This window comes from Mchenga conophoros, linkage group LG22 (assembly GCF_057382185.1).
Source record: "Mchenga conophoros isolate Kocher_MC1m ecotype Shallow Benthic linkage group LG22, M_conophoros_male_GT1.1, whole genome shotgun sequence".
Lineage (NCBI taxonomy): Eukaryota > Metazoa > Chordata > Actinopteri > Cichliformes > Cichlidae > Mchenga > Mchenga conophoros.
This window is the reverse complement of record NC_140546.1, coordinates 34,547,154-34,563,567: the sequence shown is the minus strand read 5'-3', so window position 1 is coordinate 34,563,567 and position 16,414 is coordinate 34,547,154. Positions and strand designations below refer to the sequence as shown.

The 16,414-nt window shown below is 40.0% G+C and overlaps 2 protein-coding genes across 2 annotated transcripts; one reads left to right on the top strand and one right to left on the bottom strand.

The window, feature by feature from the left end:
* The first annotated feature begins 10,061 nt into the window (after positions 1-10,061).
* On the top strand, positions 10,062-13,726 carry LOC146549804 (uncharacterized). Its single transcript, XM_085263122.1, has 6 exons — positions 10,062-10,453; positions 10,577-10,677; positions 11,098-11,218; positions 11,914-12,461; positions 12,711-12,894; positions 13,159-13,726. The coding sequence occupies exons 1-6, from the start codon at positions 10,076-10,078 to the stop codon at positions 13,471-13,473; spliced, it is 1,647 nt and encodes a 548-aa protein (XP_085119248.1). The 5' UTR covers positions 10,062-10,075; the 3' UTR covers positions 13,474-13,726.
* LOC146549803 (uncharacterized) lies at positions 13,707-16,214 on the bottom strand. Its single transcript, XM_085263123.1, has 3 exons — positions 15,906-16,214; positions 15,515-15,796; positions 13,707-15,022 (listed from the first exon to the last, which is right to left on the bottom strand). The coding sequence occupies exons 1-3, from the start codon at positions 16,120-16,122 to the stop codon at positions 13,992-13,994; spliced, it is 1,530 nt and encodes a 509-aa protein (XP_085119249.1). The 5' UTR covers positions 16,123-16,214; the 3' UTR covers positions 13,707-13,991.
* Positions 16,215-16,414: the final 200 nt, after the last annotated feature.

Below are 16,414 nucleotides of genomic sequence, written 5' to 3'. Positions count from 1 at the left end.
AGTTGTCTTGATGGTTTACATTTTAGTGTTTGCTTTTTTTGTTTGTTTGTGTGTTTGTTTTTGTATGTGATTGTGTTTCTATTGGAGACGCAAAGCCACATAGATGCAAACAACAGAAAAAGTAACTCTATTTGATTGGCTGAAAGTTTTTTGAGTGATATAAATAGGCAGAAAAGCTTGTTATATTATTTCACTGTGGTCTTAGTGAACCAATAAAGTTTTCAAATATTTATCCACCACTGCTTTTAATGATGTAATTTAATTTTTTAGGTGACAGAAAATCAGAATGGCTCCATCTGTAAAGCGTCACAGGTAAGAAGCAGTTTTCTGATATTTAGGCTGTACACACCTGATTTGTCAGATTAAACTTCAGCTCTGTTTATGTTTCCAGCTGTGAGGTTTTTGTGTTTTGTCATGAGTATAGTGTTATTCGTCATGTAATTTTGGTGTACAGAGTATTGACACTGATTTTAGTGTAGGAAACAAAATATATATATATATTTTTTCAGTCAGTTTGTGTCATACTAAAATTGGGAGCCTATTTATCATAGCGTGAAGTATTAAAGCTGACAACCACAATTTAAAATAGCTTCTGTTTGCCTCTCTCTCTCTCACACATACTAATGGACACCAGACAACAGCTGATTAACAGCAGGGACTGTTCATGTGTCAGATTTTCAAATTTAAGGCCCTCATTATTATAATGGACGACCAATATACATCACATGTTGTAAATTGTACAATATAAGCTATCAATGTGTTATAGGAGTTTATCAGCATACTGTAGTGGGTCAGGGTTGTTTGGGGTGGGACAGCTATGTTCTGTTGTTCCAGGCCGCAGGTTATGTTGCCATGGTTACAGGTGACGCTGTCTCTCTGCGACTGTGTGTTTCTGGGTGGAGAGAGCGCCTTTTTGTTGTTGTTGTTGTGTTTCTGTTGAATGCTAATAAACGGCTGTGCTCCCGGGCTAACTCGCGGGAAACAAGACCAAACGACACCTCTGTCTCCTCCTTGTCTGAGCCACAATACATTATTTCTAAGATGAAAGACTTTAATTACATTTTTTGAACTTTTTGCAGTTATCACTGCCGTTAGTGCTGTAACATCCCTTCAGCTTTTATAACCATTCTGTTTACCTCCAAACACCGATCAACAGACAATCCCACCACAATTTTTTCAGCAATTGCATCATCTAGTTTTTCATTGTTTCAGACTGTCATAGTGGGCAAATGCTGAAGTCAACTTATTTAAAAACTTTGTCACTGCATTACAATTTTTAATTGAAATGCAAATCTTCTGTTGTGCAAGATCAGAGCCCTTAAATGGTAATTCATTCAAGCTCTATTCACAAAACAAAAGTAATTCCTCTGCTTAGCAACTGGCACATTTGTGTGTGCATTCATTTGTTTATCCTGCCACATGTTGCACAAGAATGCACCCAGAGCAACTATGTAATGTGACGTGTCACGTCAAAGTATGTAGGCAGGAATAGTTTGACTGAAGTGGGAGAGCTACATTTCCAGTTTCATTTACTGTGCACTTGCAATGGTGAGTTTCTGCTTTTATGCAGTTTTCAATTTTATTTTATTTTTTAAAACAAATATCTTCAATATCTTTTTGGGTTATCACTGAAATGTTTAATTTGGTAATGTGTTGTTTTCTTCCGTATTGCTTTAGACTTCTATGGAAGACAGCAGGTATCTATTAACTGGTCTTAAAAGTTTATCAGAGCATTATACTTTTTTATTTAACTCTAAAAAAATTAACTGTTGTTCATCATTTTAAAAGAGAATGTGAAGACACTGAAGCATATAATTCTAAGAAAAACAGTTTGATAATGATTGAGGAAATGCTGAAACTGAAGACCACGATTCAACAAGACACTACAACATTGATTGATGAGGTACTTTATCTGATGGGGACATAATGAATGGTACTGTCAGCGTGTTTTGAACACACCATTTTTATACAGCATGGAAAATGATATATTTTTGTGCAAACAGATGCTTCACAGCATCTTCTTTCTGGGAAATATCATGCAAACATCAGTTTCTCCTGAAGACATCATCCCTGATACGGAGATCTTTCAAAACTTAAGGCAAGACTATCGAAGGCCTTTTGAACTCTATTCCACTCATCTGCCCAGGCGGAGTCCGTTCTCCTGTGTGCTTGACATGGTAAGAAAATATGACTGCTACTTTCATTCAGTAATGATTCATTTTCACTCAAACTTCATGTATAAATTAATATCAAATCCAAAGAAAAACTAAAGCACCTTCTGTACATTATGGTTCAGTGCCAAACAGAAGGTGATATGGGCAGAAATCTGTGCCATCAGAAACTGAATTTGAATAAGTTAAATTTGAATTTGAATTGCTCAGATTGAATCTGAATTGTAACTTGAATAAATGCTTTTAAAAACTGAATATGAATTATCCTAATTTGAAATTCAATTTATTGGTTTGAAAATGATCATCACTAAATTGAAATTGAATTTTATATTTTGAAAATGAATTGATTTGCTTTGAAACTGCATTTTATCCTTTGAAAATTTAGCTCTCGAATAATTTCAGATTCACTTCTCACCATTCAGTTTCAGTTCTACAATTCAATTTCAGTTCCAAAATTCTGTTTTTTGGAACTTACATCCGGTTCCGGTTCAAGCGCAGATTAATAGAACTACGTTTTACTAGCGGACCGAAAGTGTTACTGACGGGAATCTACAGCGTCTTGAGCTGAATTAAGACTTCAGAAGTCATTCGTCATGTCGAATGTCCAGCGGATAAACTCTCAGGTTGGTAATAAATGTACTACATGTATAAGAACAAGCGTCATGTTAACAAATGATAGCCGTACAGTAACTGTTATGCTTATTGTAGCTGTTAGCTAAAAACGGTAATTTAGCGTAGTTTGCCCTGAATTCAGCTTTGACAACAAATATGATCGGCTGTTTCTAGTAGAATTCCAAAGTTGTCATCTTGTACCCTCTCAGAGTACCCCCTCTGTATGCTTGCAGAGACCCCTACAGTAGAGAAACATGCAAAACGGTGTCCAAACCTTTGTATTTTAGCTTTATTTATGTCTTACACAGCATCCCAACTCTTTAGCTAACTTAATAACTTTAGCTAAAGTGAATAGTTAGTCTAATTCATTAGTGCAGCATTACTGGATCACCTCTGTTTGAAGTGTTATGTGACTGTCACTGTGTTTAACTACCATAATAATTCTTAGGGTACTGAGTGCATGCTTAATTAGGTTTTTTTTTAACACACTACTCCATTACTATGTTTGACAGGCTGAAGTTGTCGGGTCACCTCCTAAATCGACCATCTTTTACAGGTGTTTTGTGCCAGAAATGGAGTGTCCACTGAAGACTGAAGATACTGAATCTCTACGCCTTGCCATCCATCCCTCTTGTGCCTTCATCTAGACAAGAGACATTAACTTAACCACTCTCATATGCTTTGTACCTACATCACCTTCCCTGACAGTCGTAGCTTGGCTCATCTGAGGGTGAAATTATAAGAATGTGTTATTTTGCAAAGTGCTCTCCAGGGTTCCTAAATAAAATATGGCATTGAGGTCATTTCTTTTGAATTAATCCCTTCTTCTGAAATATAAGAACATCTCCTGGTTTTAATGGCACTTTGGATTTCTTTACTTTCTGTTCCACTTCCAACCCCAAATAGATGCTGAGAAGCTGCCACAGTAACATGGAAGAGGGAACGAAGTTGGAAAGGACTACTATAAATAAACCCAATGCCTAACAATGTAAAATGTAAAATAAGAAAAATAATAATAATAAAGATAAAAGATGAAGTAACAAGTTTTTAGTTTTTAGTTTATTCCAAATGATCATCCAGATGTCTGTGATATGTGATGACAAACACCATAATGGAAGGCCTTTGTCATCACATGCTTAAACTCATATATTTTTGCACATGCTGAACAGGCAGTCAGACATGCTGTAACTGTTGGGTAGAAAACTGCATGAACACCATACAGCAGGGGTCTCAAACTCCAGTCCTCGAGGGCCGCTGTCCTGCAACTTTTCCATGTGTCCCTGTTGCAATACACCTAGTAGGTCATTAGCAAGACTAAATAACTTGACTGCATGCTGAGGTGGCAATTCAGCCATTTCATTCATGTTACAGCAGCTCATGAGTGAATGAACATGGTGCAATAAAACTATTTTAGAAGTATATGTTCCCAAATACATACATTTACTTAAATTTACTTGAGTGGGGTTAGGGGTTGCCACCTCAGCATGCAGTCAAATTCTATACTCTTGCTAATGACCTACTAATTGTATTCAGGTGTGTTGCACCAGGGACACATGGAAAAGTTTCATGACACCGGCTCTTGAGGACTGGAGTTTGAGACCCCTGTCATACGGAATATGACAGGTGTGGTTGAACTGCATGAAGACTCTGAAGTTTCTCTTCTCTTCTGGCAGGACAGGAATGTGGCCTTGTCTTTGTGGGGGTTAGACAAGGCCACATTATTTTTTCCTTTCTACCAATAGAAAGGAAAAAATTACGTGCATATTTCCACGAGAGAAATCCCATGCCTCGACCGTCGTTGACCGCCGCCATGATTTTAGCCTACATCACAGCGTCATGTGCGCTTTTTACATCCAACACAAAAACTGCAGTCGTGGTGCTTTGATTGTACTCAGAACTCGGAAATTCTGCCTTCCGAATAGGAAGATGTAGGTAACACCAGACTGCAGATGAGCTGCACACAGGGCTGGACTGGGACAAAAAAATAAGCCCGGGCGTTTTGACTAGAGACCGGCCCACCATTATAGGAAAAATCATAAAGCCTTTGAATGAAAACAAACGCTGTTGTGACAGCGATGCACACTGTTTTCATGTTATATATGTATCAATCTATCAATCGTTTGTTGTAAGATTCAGATAATTATTTTTTAAAAGCTTTTAAATGAGAATAAGAAAGAAAAGTATTTCCTTGTGCCCCCCTTTCCCTGTTAATTCCCTACCTGGCCCCCCTGGCAAAACTTTGCTAGACCCGCCCCTGCACAGTTACCAGCTGTCAGCTACTTAGAAAAGGATCCTGGTGTTATTTGTCTCTCAGAAACAGTTCATAACTTCCCTTCAACTCATTCATGTCACCTAAAAGGTAAACCTGTTTCTCCATCACTGTTCAGCTCTGATGATTCAGTAAGGACATCTCCTGGTTTCATCTTCATGTTTCCCTCTCACCACATAACCAAACCGACATCATGACCAGCAGCTTTACAGCTGTGGCTCCAGCAAACATCAGCTGATACTAGGAATGAATATCAAATAAATTCTAACAACAGCTGACCAAGCTTAAACATGCTGCTGTTGTTTAGCGCGACATCCGCTGGTTTCCTCTTTCTGGCACAAAGTGGGCGAGAGAAAAGCTGATCAGCTGATCATTGATCAGTTTCATGATTGAAGTAGAAACAGGAGAGAGAGGGGAGAGAATGAGAGAAGAAGAGGCAGCTGTGCAGCAAAGACACAGAATAACTCCAGCTTTGTGTCTTTTTTCATTGTAGCTGAAGTCCGGGACAAACTGCGTTCCTTTTCACCTCAATACGAAACACATAATATTTTCTCTGAATACGAGACGATTCCATTTTTTATGGGACGGTTGGAAACTCTAATAATTAACCTTATGAATAAAATAAAGTTCAACATCAGTAACATCATAGCACCCACCCAGCTGTATAGAAACTCTGTCATGCTAGCTAATACCCATTACGAAAAAGTCAGCATAACGAAAATAAACTGCACCTAAACTTGGTTTATATCTGACCCAGATAGACTGCAGGTCATAACTTCTTACCTGAAGTTCAGTTCACCTGGCACTCGGACCGGGGGCCGCCTCGGGTCTCTGCTCCTCCTGCGTCCCCTTTCCTCACCCACCTGCTGGCCTTCACCACTTGCTAATGTTACTGAATCTGTGGATAGCCGATAGCCACCACACAAAGTAATGAATAACGACCCTATCTTAATCCTAGTAACGATTAACGCGGTCCTGATTTTGGCATAATAACTAGTTACCGTGCTCGTTACCACAATAATAATGTAGTTACTGTAACACGTTAGTCCCAACACTGGTCTTGTGTGACAATCTGGTAATAAGAAACCTTTTAATAGGCAGGTGGGACTGAACCAGCTGACTTTAATTTGATCTAACTGAGACATCAGCTAGTGTCATGACTCTCCATGTGTACAATACTGTTCCCTGTGTAATTTCTGAATTTACATTGCCCACAAATCCATCCAGTGCATTTTCTCTCACGCACTCATACCACTGCTTTGTTTCTTTTTAAAATCAGCTTAGACACAGCAAAATATTTCAGCATAAAGTTTAAACTTGTGAGCATGTCATGATCCAACAGGGCTGTCACAGAGTTTCATTTCATGATAACTGGTAAAAAACATATTCTAAGTATTGATATGATAGTAATAGTTATGGAAATTTGGAAAAAGAATTGTAACATCAATATCTGTAACCATTTCCAGATCGTCCGGCAGAAAAATCCTGAGAATGAAGAACAAATAAAGAACAGTCTACAAGATCTTGTTAACAGCTTGGAATCAAATCTTCTGGTCTCATCCACCATCTGTATCTCTCAGAACAATAACAGTTCAGCCAGGTACTACGGAGTCTCCATGTCCACCAAAGGCTCTAACCCAGGGAAAATTGTGATTGGTGCCTCCTGTCTTAGCAAATGGCATGAATATGTATCTGGTGCAGTGATGACCTATTATCCAGTAATGGTCAGGAAAACTTACTTTGATGGAACTTGTGCTGATCAGCTGAGTGGGATTTTTCACTATATCTTCTCACTTTCTTTAGAGCTACAGACGGTACCTAAGATTTGGAAACATGCGATCATTGTTCCTGTTGCTAAGGGCAGTTCTCCTAAGGCACTGAATGATTTTAGGCCTGTGGCTCTGACTTCTTTAGTGATGAAGACATTTGAGAAGATAATTAAGAAGGAGATTTTAATGCAGGTTGAACACCATCTTGACCCCTTCCAGTTTGCCTATAGAGCAGGGAGAGGTGTGGAGGATGCTGCTGTCACACTCCTGCATCTCTTGTATAAGCATCGTGAGGCCCCCCACACCCATGCAAGATTATTATTTGCTGACTTTTCATCTGCATTTAATACAATTCAACCCCTCTTACTTGCTGACAGGCTTTACAATCATTTCAAGCTTGACACTAGTCTGGTCGGCTGGGTGACAGACTTTCTGACTAATAGGTCACAATGTGTGAGGGTAAATCATGTCTTTTCTGATGTGCTCTCCTCCTGTACTGGATCACCCCAGGGTTGTTGCCTCTCTCCCCTTCTGTTCATTCTGTACACAAATGAGTGTCGCAGCAATTTCACAAACAGACACATCCTGAAGTTTGCTGACGACACAGTGATCGTCAGTCTTCTAGCGGGGGACGAGTCAGGCCATGGACAGGTTGTAGATGATTTTGTGAATTGGTGTGATGAGTCCTTCCTTTCACTTAACGTGTCAAAAACTAAAGACATGATTATTGATTTTAGGAAGTCCTCTTATAGCTCATCACCCACTATCATTAAAACTGCCGATATTGGGATCGGTGAGAGTTATAAATATCTAGGTGTGGTACTTGACCATAAACTGTGTTTTGAATCTCATGCTGATGCCACTACTAAAAAAGTTCAACAAAGACTGTTCTTTTTAAGGAAAATGAGATCTTTTAATGTCTCATCTGAGATGTTGTCCTTGTTTTATAGAAGTTTTATCGAATCTGTGATCTCTTTTTGTATCGCTGCCTGGTTTGGTAACCTGACGGTGAAGAATAAGAATCGGCTGGGACTTCTGATAAAAACTGCTAGCAAAATTTCAGGGCGCTGGCAAGATGGACTTTTGGCCATTTACAATAGAAATGTGCTTAGAAAGGCTCATTCTATTATTAATTGTGTGAACCATCCACTTCACAGTGAGTTTGAGTTGTTGCCTTCCGGCCGCCGTTTTAGAGTACCTCCGAGGAGGACTAAAAGACTCCAGGTCTCTTTTATCCCTACTGCGTCTTGTCTCCTTAATGGCAAATAATTGTCCTTGAATTTTCTATCATTATTATTGTTATTATTGTTTTATAGTATTGTTCTGTTTGTTCTTATCCTCCTGCTGCTAAACTAATTTCCCCTTGTGGGACAATAAAGAAATTGAATTGAATTGAATTGAAAGTGGGTATAATTGGCCGTTTTTGACTACTTATGATTTTACCTCTACATTTCACCTTTAAAAATTATTCATCTTGCCTTGTTTGGAGCAGACGCTCGCGAAACACAAGTGGATGCTGTGTAATTATTCAAAGCTATACGAAGACAACACACTAGTAATGACTTCATGAACTTCTTCACAAATAAAATTTTTATCATTAGAGAAAAAATTACCAATAATCATCCCACAGATGTAATATTATCTACAGCTACTCTTAGTACCATTGATGTGAAGTTAGACTCTTTTTCTCTAATTGATCTTTCTGAGTTAACTTCAATAATTACTTCCTCCAAACCATCAACGTGTCTTTTAGACCCCATTCCTACAAAACTGCTCAAAGAAGTCCTGCCATTAATTAATTCTTCGATCTTAAATACGATCAACCTATCTCTAATAATCGGCTATGTACCACAGGCCTTCAAGCTGGCTGTAGTTAAACCTTTACTCAAAAAGCATCTCTAGACCCAGCAGTCTTAGCTAATTATAGGCCAATCTCCAACCTTCCTTTCATATCAAACATCCTTGAAAGAGTAGTTGTCAAACAGCTAACAGATCATCTGCAGAGGTTTATTTGAAGAGTTTCAGTCAGGTTTCAGAGCTCATCACAGCACAGAAACAGCTTTAGTGAAGGTTACAAATGATCTTCTTATGGCCTCTGACAGTGGACTCATCTCTGTGCTTGTCCTGCTAGACCTCAGTGCAGCGTTCGATACTGTTGACCATAATATCCTATTAGAGCGATTAGAATATGCTGTAGGTATTACAGGTACTGCACTGCAGTGGTTTGTATCATATCTATCTAATAGACTCCAGTTTGTGCATGTAAATGGAGAGTCCTCTTCACACACTGAGGTTAATTATGGAGTTCCACAGGGTTCAGTGCTAGGACCAATTCTGTTTACATTATACATGCTTCCCTTAGGCAGCATCATTAGAAGACATAGCATACATTTACACTGCTATGCCGATGACACCCAGCTCTATCTGTCCATGAAGCCAGATAACACACACCAATTAGTTAAACTGCAGGAATGTCTTAAAGACATAAAGACCTGGATGGCCGCTAACTTTTTGCTTCTTAATTCAGATAAAACTGAGGTTATTGTACTCGGCCCTGAAAAGCTTAGAAATATGGTATCTAATCAGATTCTTACTCTGGATGGCATTACCTTGGCCTCCAGTAACGCTGTGAGGAACCTTGGAGTCATTTTTGACCAGGACATGTCCTTCAACGCACATATTAAACAAATATGTAAGACTGTGTTCTTCCATTTGCGCAACATCTCTAAAATTACAAATATCCTGTCTCAGAGTGACGCTGAAAAACTAGTTCATGTATTTATTATTTCCAGGCTGGACTACTGTAATTCATTATTATCAGGATGTCCAAAAAACTCACTGAAAAGCCTTCAGCTAATCCAAAATGCTGCAGCAAGAGTCCTGACAGGGACTAGAAAGAGAGAGCGGATTTCTCCTGTTTTGGCTTCCCTTCATTGGCTTCCTGTTAAATCCAGAATTAAATTCAAAATTCTACTCCTCACATACAAGGTCTTAAATAATCAGGCCCCATCTTATCTTAATGACCTTGTAGTACCATATCACCCTATTAGAGCACTTCGCTCTCGCTCTGCAGGCCTACTTGTTGTTCCTAAAGTATTTAAAAGTAGAATGGGAGGGAGAGCTTTCAGTTTTCAGGCCCCTCTTCTGTGGAACCAGCTTCCAGTTTGGATTCGGTTTTTCTGAAAGTTTTTCCTTTCCAGTCACCTTTCTCACTCACTATGTGTTAATAGTTGGGTTGCGGTCACGTGGTTCTGATGACGTGCGGAGGCAGCGCGATTTTTGAGTGGAGGGCGGAAGTAAACATGGAGGACACTGTGGAGAGTCAGGAGAGCAGCTATTGTGCAACTTTAGACCCCGTTTCTCGGGAGAGATATAAACAGATAGTTAAAAAATATATCGGACGTGATCCGTATTCTTTGAAAATGTCCGAATACACCACAGAAGTAAAGGATTTGCCTACTATCGAGGCTGTGGATATCACCAACTACTTGGTCCTCCAGACTTCTTACTACACTAGGCAGCAAATGAAAGCTTTCAAGAGTCTGGAGGCGTACAATTTTTTTGTCAGCGGGTGGGTCCACAACCTTGGAACAAAACGTCTCCGTGATGGATACAGTTTGGTGTTTGCAAGGGTGAGTGTTTGTTCTTATATTGCTTTATCTTAAACACGCTAACAGTTAGCGGTAGCGGCTTTAACGTCAACAAACATGCCACATCCTTAGGACTTCGTTAGAGTGACAGTTGTTTGTTTCAAGGTAAACCATTCTCAGCGGTCTAACGAGACACCTCTGAAGACTTGGGTAATTGCAAAGGAGGATGGAGAAGTGATTGCAGCTCATTGCAATTGTATGGCAGGGTTAGTAGCCTAATTAAGTAGGATGTTATTGCAATGAGAACACACACACACACACACACACACACACACACACACACACATATACGCATAGGGCACTGCTAGCATTTTGCAGGTGTACTTCAGTAGTAGTGGGGAGAGAGTGTTTTCTTTTAGCTAAGAATTCATCAGCTAAGAATTTGTGTGATTGCCTTAGATCCCTCATGACACTCAGATGCATTTTTCAGATAGAGGGTAGAACTATTCAGTCATGTCATCACCTAGATAATGATTTCTCTATAGGCTGTTGAGAAAGAGTTAATGAATAAACATGTTACTTCAAATAAAGTGCCATTGCACATTAGTATTAGTAAGCTATGCATCATCAAAATGTACTGTAAATATTGCATTTCATGTTAAAAAGATTATGTGCTCTATTTCCAGACTATCAGAATCATGCTCGCACGTTGGAGCTGTTCTTTTTGCAGTTGAAGCTGGGGTGAAAATGAGAGCGACATGCACATCAGAGCAGTGCAAGTGGCTGATGCCATCTCATGTTAAAAAGGTAAGCCAAAAAGCAAAATGTAGGATAAAGAATGTTATATTGGGACTTCATGTGACAGTAGGATAAAATATCTTCCCCTATACTGCTACCTTGTCGTGGTGGGGAAGCTTGAGTGCCTCAATGACCCTGTAGGCTATACCGGCGGGGGCTTCAAGCTCCTGGTAGATCTAATCAAGCCGGGCAGGTTGCAGGTGAGGGGTCAGACAAAAGGCAGTACTTTAATAAATGAAGAGTTCTATTCCAAAACGCTATAACAGCATTTAAAAGCCATTTCCTTTTTCATGACTAACATAACCATGACTGCAGAACCGTATACTGTATATCACACCCTTCTCATGCATGCCTCAACACCCTAGCACTTGTTTTCTGCGCACACACACACCTGACTGCAGCACTTTATATATTCACATTTCTCATGCATTCCTCAATACTCACAACTCCTCACACCACATTTTCATCAACATGGAACTGCTTACTTTCCACTCCTTTTATACCCAGCACATGGCACCTCCATCCCCACCCAACATACACACACACACTTCACTGCCAACCAACCATTATCCCCAGCCTAAAACACACATACTCACTCCACTGCCATCACTGTTCAATTTCGAATATTTTTGGAAACGAATATATAGCGTTTTGGAAAAGAGCTTTTTAAATTTTAATGATCTTCTTTGGCTTAATTTTTCCAGATTCCTGCTTGCCCAGTAACTCTGATTGACTTCTCTTCAGCAAAGTCAAAAAAACGAAAGCTTGAGTGTTCCATTGATGGCTGCACAAGTACACAAAAGGTTGGGAAATCACTTCCATGCCCAAGAGTGCAGAGAGATTCAGAGACATACTGTAGGTTTTTTGAGAGTTTAAGCAAAAACTGTCCAAGGAGTGCAGCACTGATGTCTAGGGAACCTTACCACAAAGAATTTGTCCCCCAGTCTAGCATGCTTCCTAAAACTGTGCCTGAGTACAGAACACCAGAGACACTGCAGCTCCCCCCCAAAGACCTTGAAGAGCTATGCCTGGACTTCCAGCTTGAAGAGCTCACCCTGTCCCAAGTCCAGGCTGTAGAGAGGGCGACTCGAAGTCAGAGTGCAAGCAGTATTTGGTTTAGGCAAAGAGCTGGACGCGTAACTGCCTCTAAGCTGAAACAAGTTCTTAAGACCAACCCCCAGCAACCATCAAAGAGCTTGATCAAGGCCATATGCTATCCAGAGGCATATAGGTTCACCACAGCTGCTACAAGGTATTTAGGGTTTGATGTAGGGTAAGGCAGAGTTAAGATTTGGGGTATGAAACTGTCCATAACTGTACCTAAAAAAGTGTTATGAAGATGGAGGTTAGTTATAGGCTTATACGGCTAGGGTTATACAGGGTAAGAACTAAGTATAGTTTAGGGTAATGGCATATTGTATAATACATCACTTTACTGTTTTACACATCCAATACTAAGTAATAATTTCCTTTTCATGTTTGGCATGTGTACTGTTTATAGTTATGGATGCAAACATGAAGCACAAGCCAGAGGAGCATATGAGAAGCTTATGAGCCAGGAGCATGCAGGCTTCTCATGTATGGACAGCGGTCTCTGGCTGAACCCCAAGTGGCCATACATGGGGTCCTCCCCTGATGGGATAGTCACTTGTGACTGTCATGGAACTGGCATCTGCGAGATTAAGGTATTGACTCTGTTGTAGTCAAGGCCATAGGTGTGACATCTTTCCATAAGAATCAGTGAACTGAGTAAAAATGCAGGAAATACCTTTTCTAATTTCTAATCTATTGTTCAATTAAGATAAGATGAGGCTTTATTGTCTGTGTCAAATAGACATTTGTTTTGGGCAATGAGAGATTATGATAACACAGACCACACCCATCATCTTTGCTTCTTCACTGTTTCATCAGATAAATCTTGATTGTTGTTCTCATCACTGTGATTTTAGTGCCCACACTCTCAGAAAGATGCGGTCAACCTGCGCATGCGTGCTGGGGAGAAGGGCTTCTGCCTCATCAGTGACGGGGATAATGTCAGACTGGACCCAACTCATGACTACTATTACCAAATTCAGGCACAGCTTCACATTGCAAATGCAGAGTACTGTGACTTTGTTGTGTGGAACCGTAATGACATATTTGTTGAAAGGATTTTGCCTGACCTTGAGTTTTGGGATGATGCGATTCCTAAAGTTGAGTGTTTTTTTAGAAACAGTATACTCCCAGAAATACTGGGACAGCAAGTTACAAACATACATGTGTAATGTGATAAAAGGACGACAACATAATGACATTTTGAATATTGTTATGACCTGATGGTAGTCATTATGAGTTCTGGCTATTGTATTTGCTCTGACGTAGCATTAGAGCACAAATTGTCATTTAATTTTATTGTACATTTAATTGTGTCATTTAAGTGTTGTGTAACACTACACAATGATTAAATGCTATTGAGGCAGCATAATAATACATTGGTGGTTTATTTACAAGATTAGACTTTTAAACAAATAAACAAAATAGATTGCAATCCATCTCACAGTATAATACTGTACAAACTGCCAGCACAATATGACAGTTGGAGAAAAATATTTCATTTGAAAACATTTACAGACTAATCAGGAGTCAGGACTTAGGTACTACTATTACTCTACCCTGTTCTACTTATCACCAGAGCCAAGCAGCAGATACTGGACACTACTCTTCCTCTCCACCCCCTTCTGTGAGCCGTGACAGTGACAAGACATTTAATTTTTTTTAACTGATTGATTACCACCCACCCCCCTTACTCCAGTGGGACAACAGACTCGGAGAGATTTGATAAGGCACAACAAATTACCCCAATCTTGTCGATCAATGCATGTGTCTCACCTGGCTTTGTGGACATGTTCTCTATTGGCATAGCCCTGCTCTGCAGAATTTGATATTTCCTCCTGACTAAACCTATGACTCGCTCAACATGGATACGCAAATTGGCTATTTTCCTTGTCTCTGCCACTTCATAGGCTGACAGCTGTTTTCTCCCTTTAGTGAATGCCGGTGTCTGTAGTGAAGCACAGTAAAACCCCACATTATCGCCAATATTGAACCCACGATCTGCAAGGACAATATCTCCAGGTAACAAGTTCTTTAGGAGGCCACTCTCTATTGTGATCTGCTTATCGCTAACTCTCCCTCCCCAGGCAGAAGATATGTAAGTGACGTAGCCTTGGGGGGCAACACCAATCAAAAATTTTACAGTGTGATGGTGCTTGTAGTTGGACCAAGTTTGAGCTTGTGCAAGAAGATTAGATGGTCTCTCAATAAAGACTTCAAAGCAATCAACAATCACAGCCACTTTACATCCAAATGCCTGTCTGAAACTCAGTGGCATCGTAGCTTGAAGAACATGTCGCTCTGGCCACTCAATTAGGAACTCTAACCTTTTATGAAGTATGTCAATTACTTTATGCCAAACTCTAGAAGCAGTGGACAGAGAAATATTGAACCTGAAAGCTAAATCTTTCAGGGGCAGATTTAGTCTCAGCCTCAGCAAAACTAGTATGAATTGTTCAAATTTGGACAACAAAGACATAGGTCCCGAGGTGATATAGGGCTCGCACAGTTCAAAAATCTGAATTAAAACTAAGAAGTTGGGGAGCCCTGTGTAGAACTTTGTCTTGTCTTCATTTTTTTCAAAAGCCTCCTGGCTGAACTGTGTGTCCAGAGCCTTGCTCCGAAGATCAACCAGCTCTGCTGTGTTCTGTCTCAAAACATCCTCCATCTTCTCGATGTCATCCATCGTCAGCTCTGTCTGGCATCCAGCATCCGCACAGCCTGCAATATAACAGTGGGGGAGCATAATCAGCATAATAGAGGCAACCTCAATTTTTACTCATTTTCACTGTAGGAGTTTTTTAGTGGGCTATTAGAATCTGGTGTAATGTGTTTAATTCACTATGTTAATTTAATGTAATTATTTTTTTTAATCAACAAAAAAACATGTTGCGTCTAAACAAAAAATATATTTATATGTTTCTCACCACAGAAACCTTACATTACGGATATCTTTACTTATCTGTGAAAGGAGACTGTCTGGAATCTGGCAATATAAGAACCATAGCAGTGTACAAAAACCTGTGGTGTGTGCCTGACGGTAATAAGTGCCACTTTTTCTTTTTTTCTGAATAAAATGGTATGGATTTACTCTGTGATTAAAAAATCACAAACATGTAATATGTAACTTGGACCATAATCATTACAGATAATGGCATCTTTTTCTCTTTGACATGATTCTTGTTTGTTTTACATCTCAGCACAATATCTTACCTGGATAAGTGAATGTCTCATTCACACTGAAGTCTTCTGGTTGTGGATTCTCAGCTGGAAGCTGCAGTTCGGGGTTCTCCACTGTCACTAGGCTCAAATCCGGGCTCTCAGCCGTCTGTTGCATATCCAAAATCGCCTCTGCACATCGATGCTGTTCTGCCTTAAGCTTCATTCTTTTCTCTCGTTTGAGAACTGATTCCGATCTGGGTTTTCGTTCGTAGCCGAGATTGACCGTCGGAGCCCAGTCCTCCGACTCTTCGTCATCCAAAGCACTTGGGCAGCCTATAGTCCCAATCAAGTCAATATTAGACTACTAACTTAAAAGCACTAAGTAAACAAGAATTTAACGACAACCTAATGCTAATAAGTTCGTTTGCAAACATAACATTACCTCTGACGAAGTGGTCGCTGCAGACACGGGCATTGGCAGACTCTGCTCCTACCGACTGTAAACGTAAATTTAAAATCCATTTTTTCCTACGTTTTTCGGTTAGAATTTTCCATTTTTCTCCTCTTCGTTGGGCTATTTTTGGTACCCTAAAATACCGTTTATCAGTTTCTCTGGTCGACCTACTGGAGCATCCGTAAACACAACAGGACATAGGCATTTTGCGTACTGTCTGTCTGTGATTTTGCGCTTATCTTTTTCACTTCCGACCGCCAGTCAAATTTCGCGCTTTACGTCGACGTCACGTCTACGTCAAATGAAACCTAGCTATAGACCTCTCTGCATTGAATCATATCTGTTATTAACCTCTGTCTCTCTTCCACAGCATGTCTTTTATCCTGTCTTCCTTCTCTCACCCCAACCGGTCGCAGCAGATGGCCGCCCCTCCCTGAGCCTGGTTCTGCCGGAGGTTTCTTCCTGTTAACCCTTGTGCTCCCCTTCGGGGCAGCTCC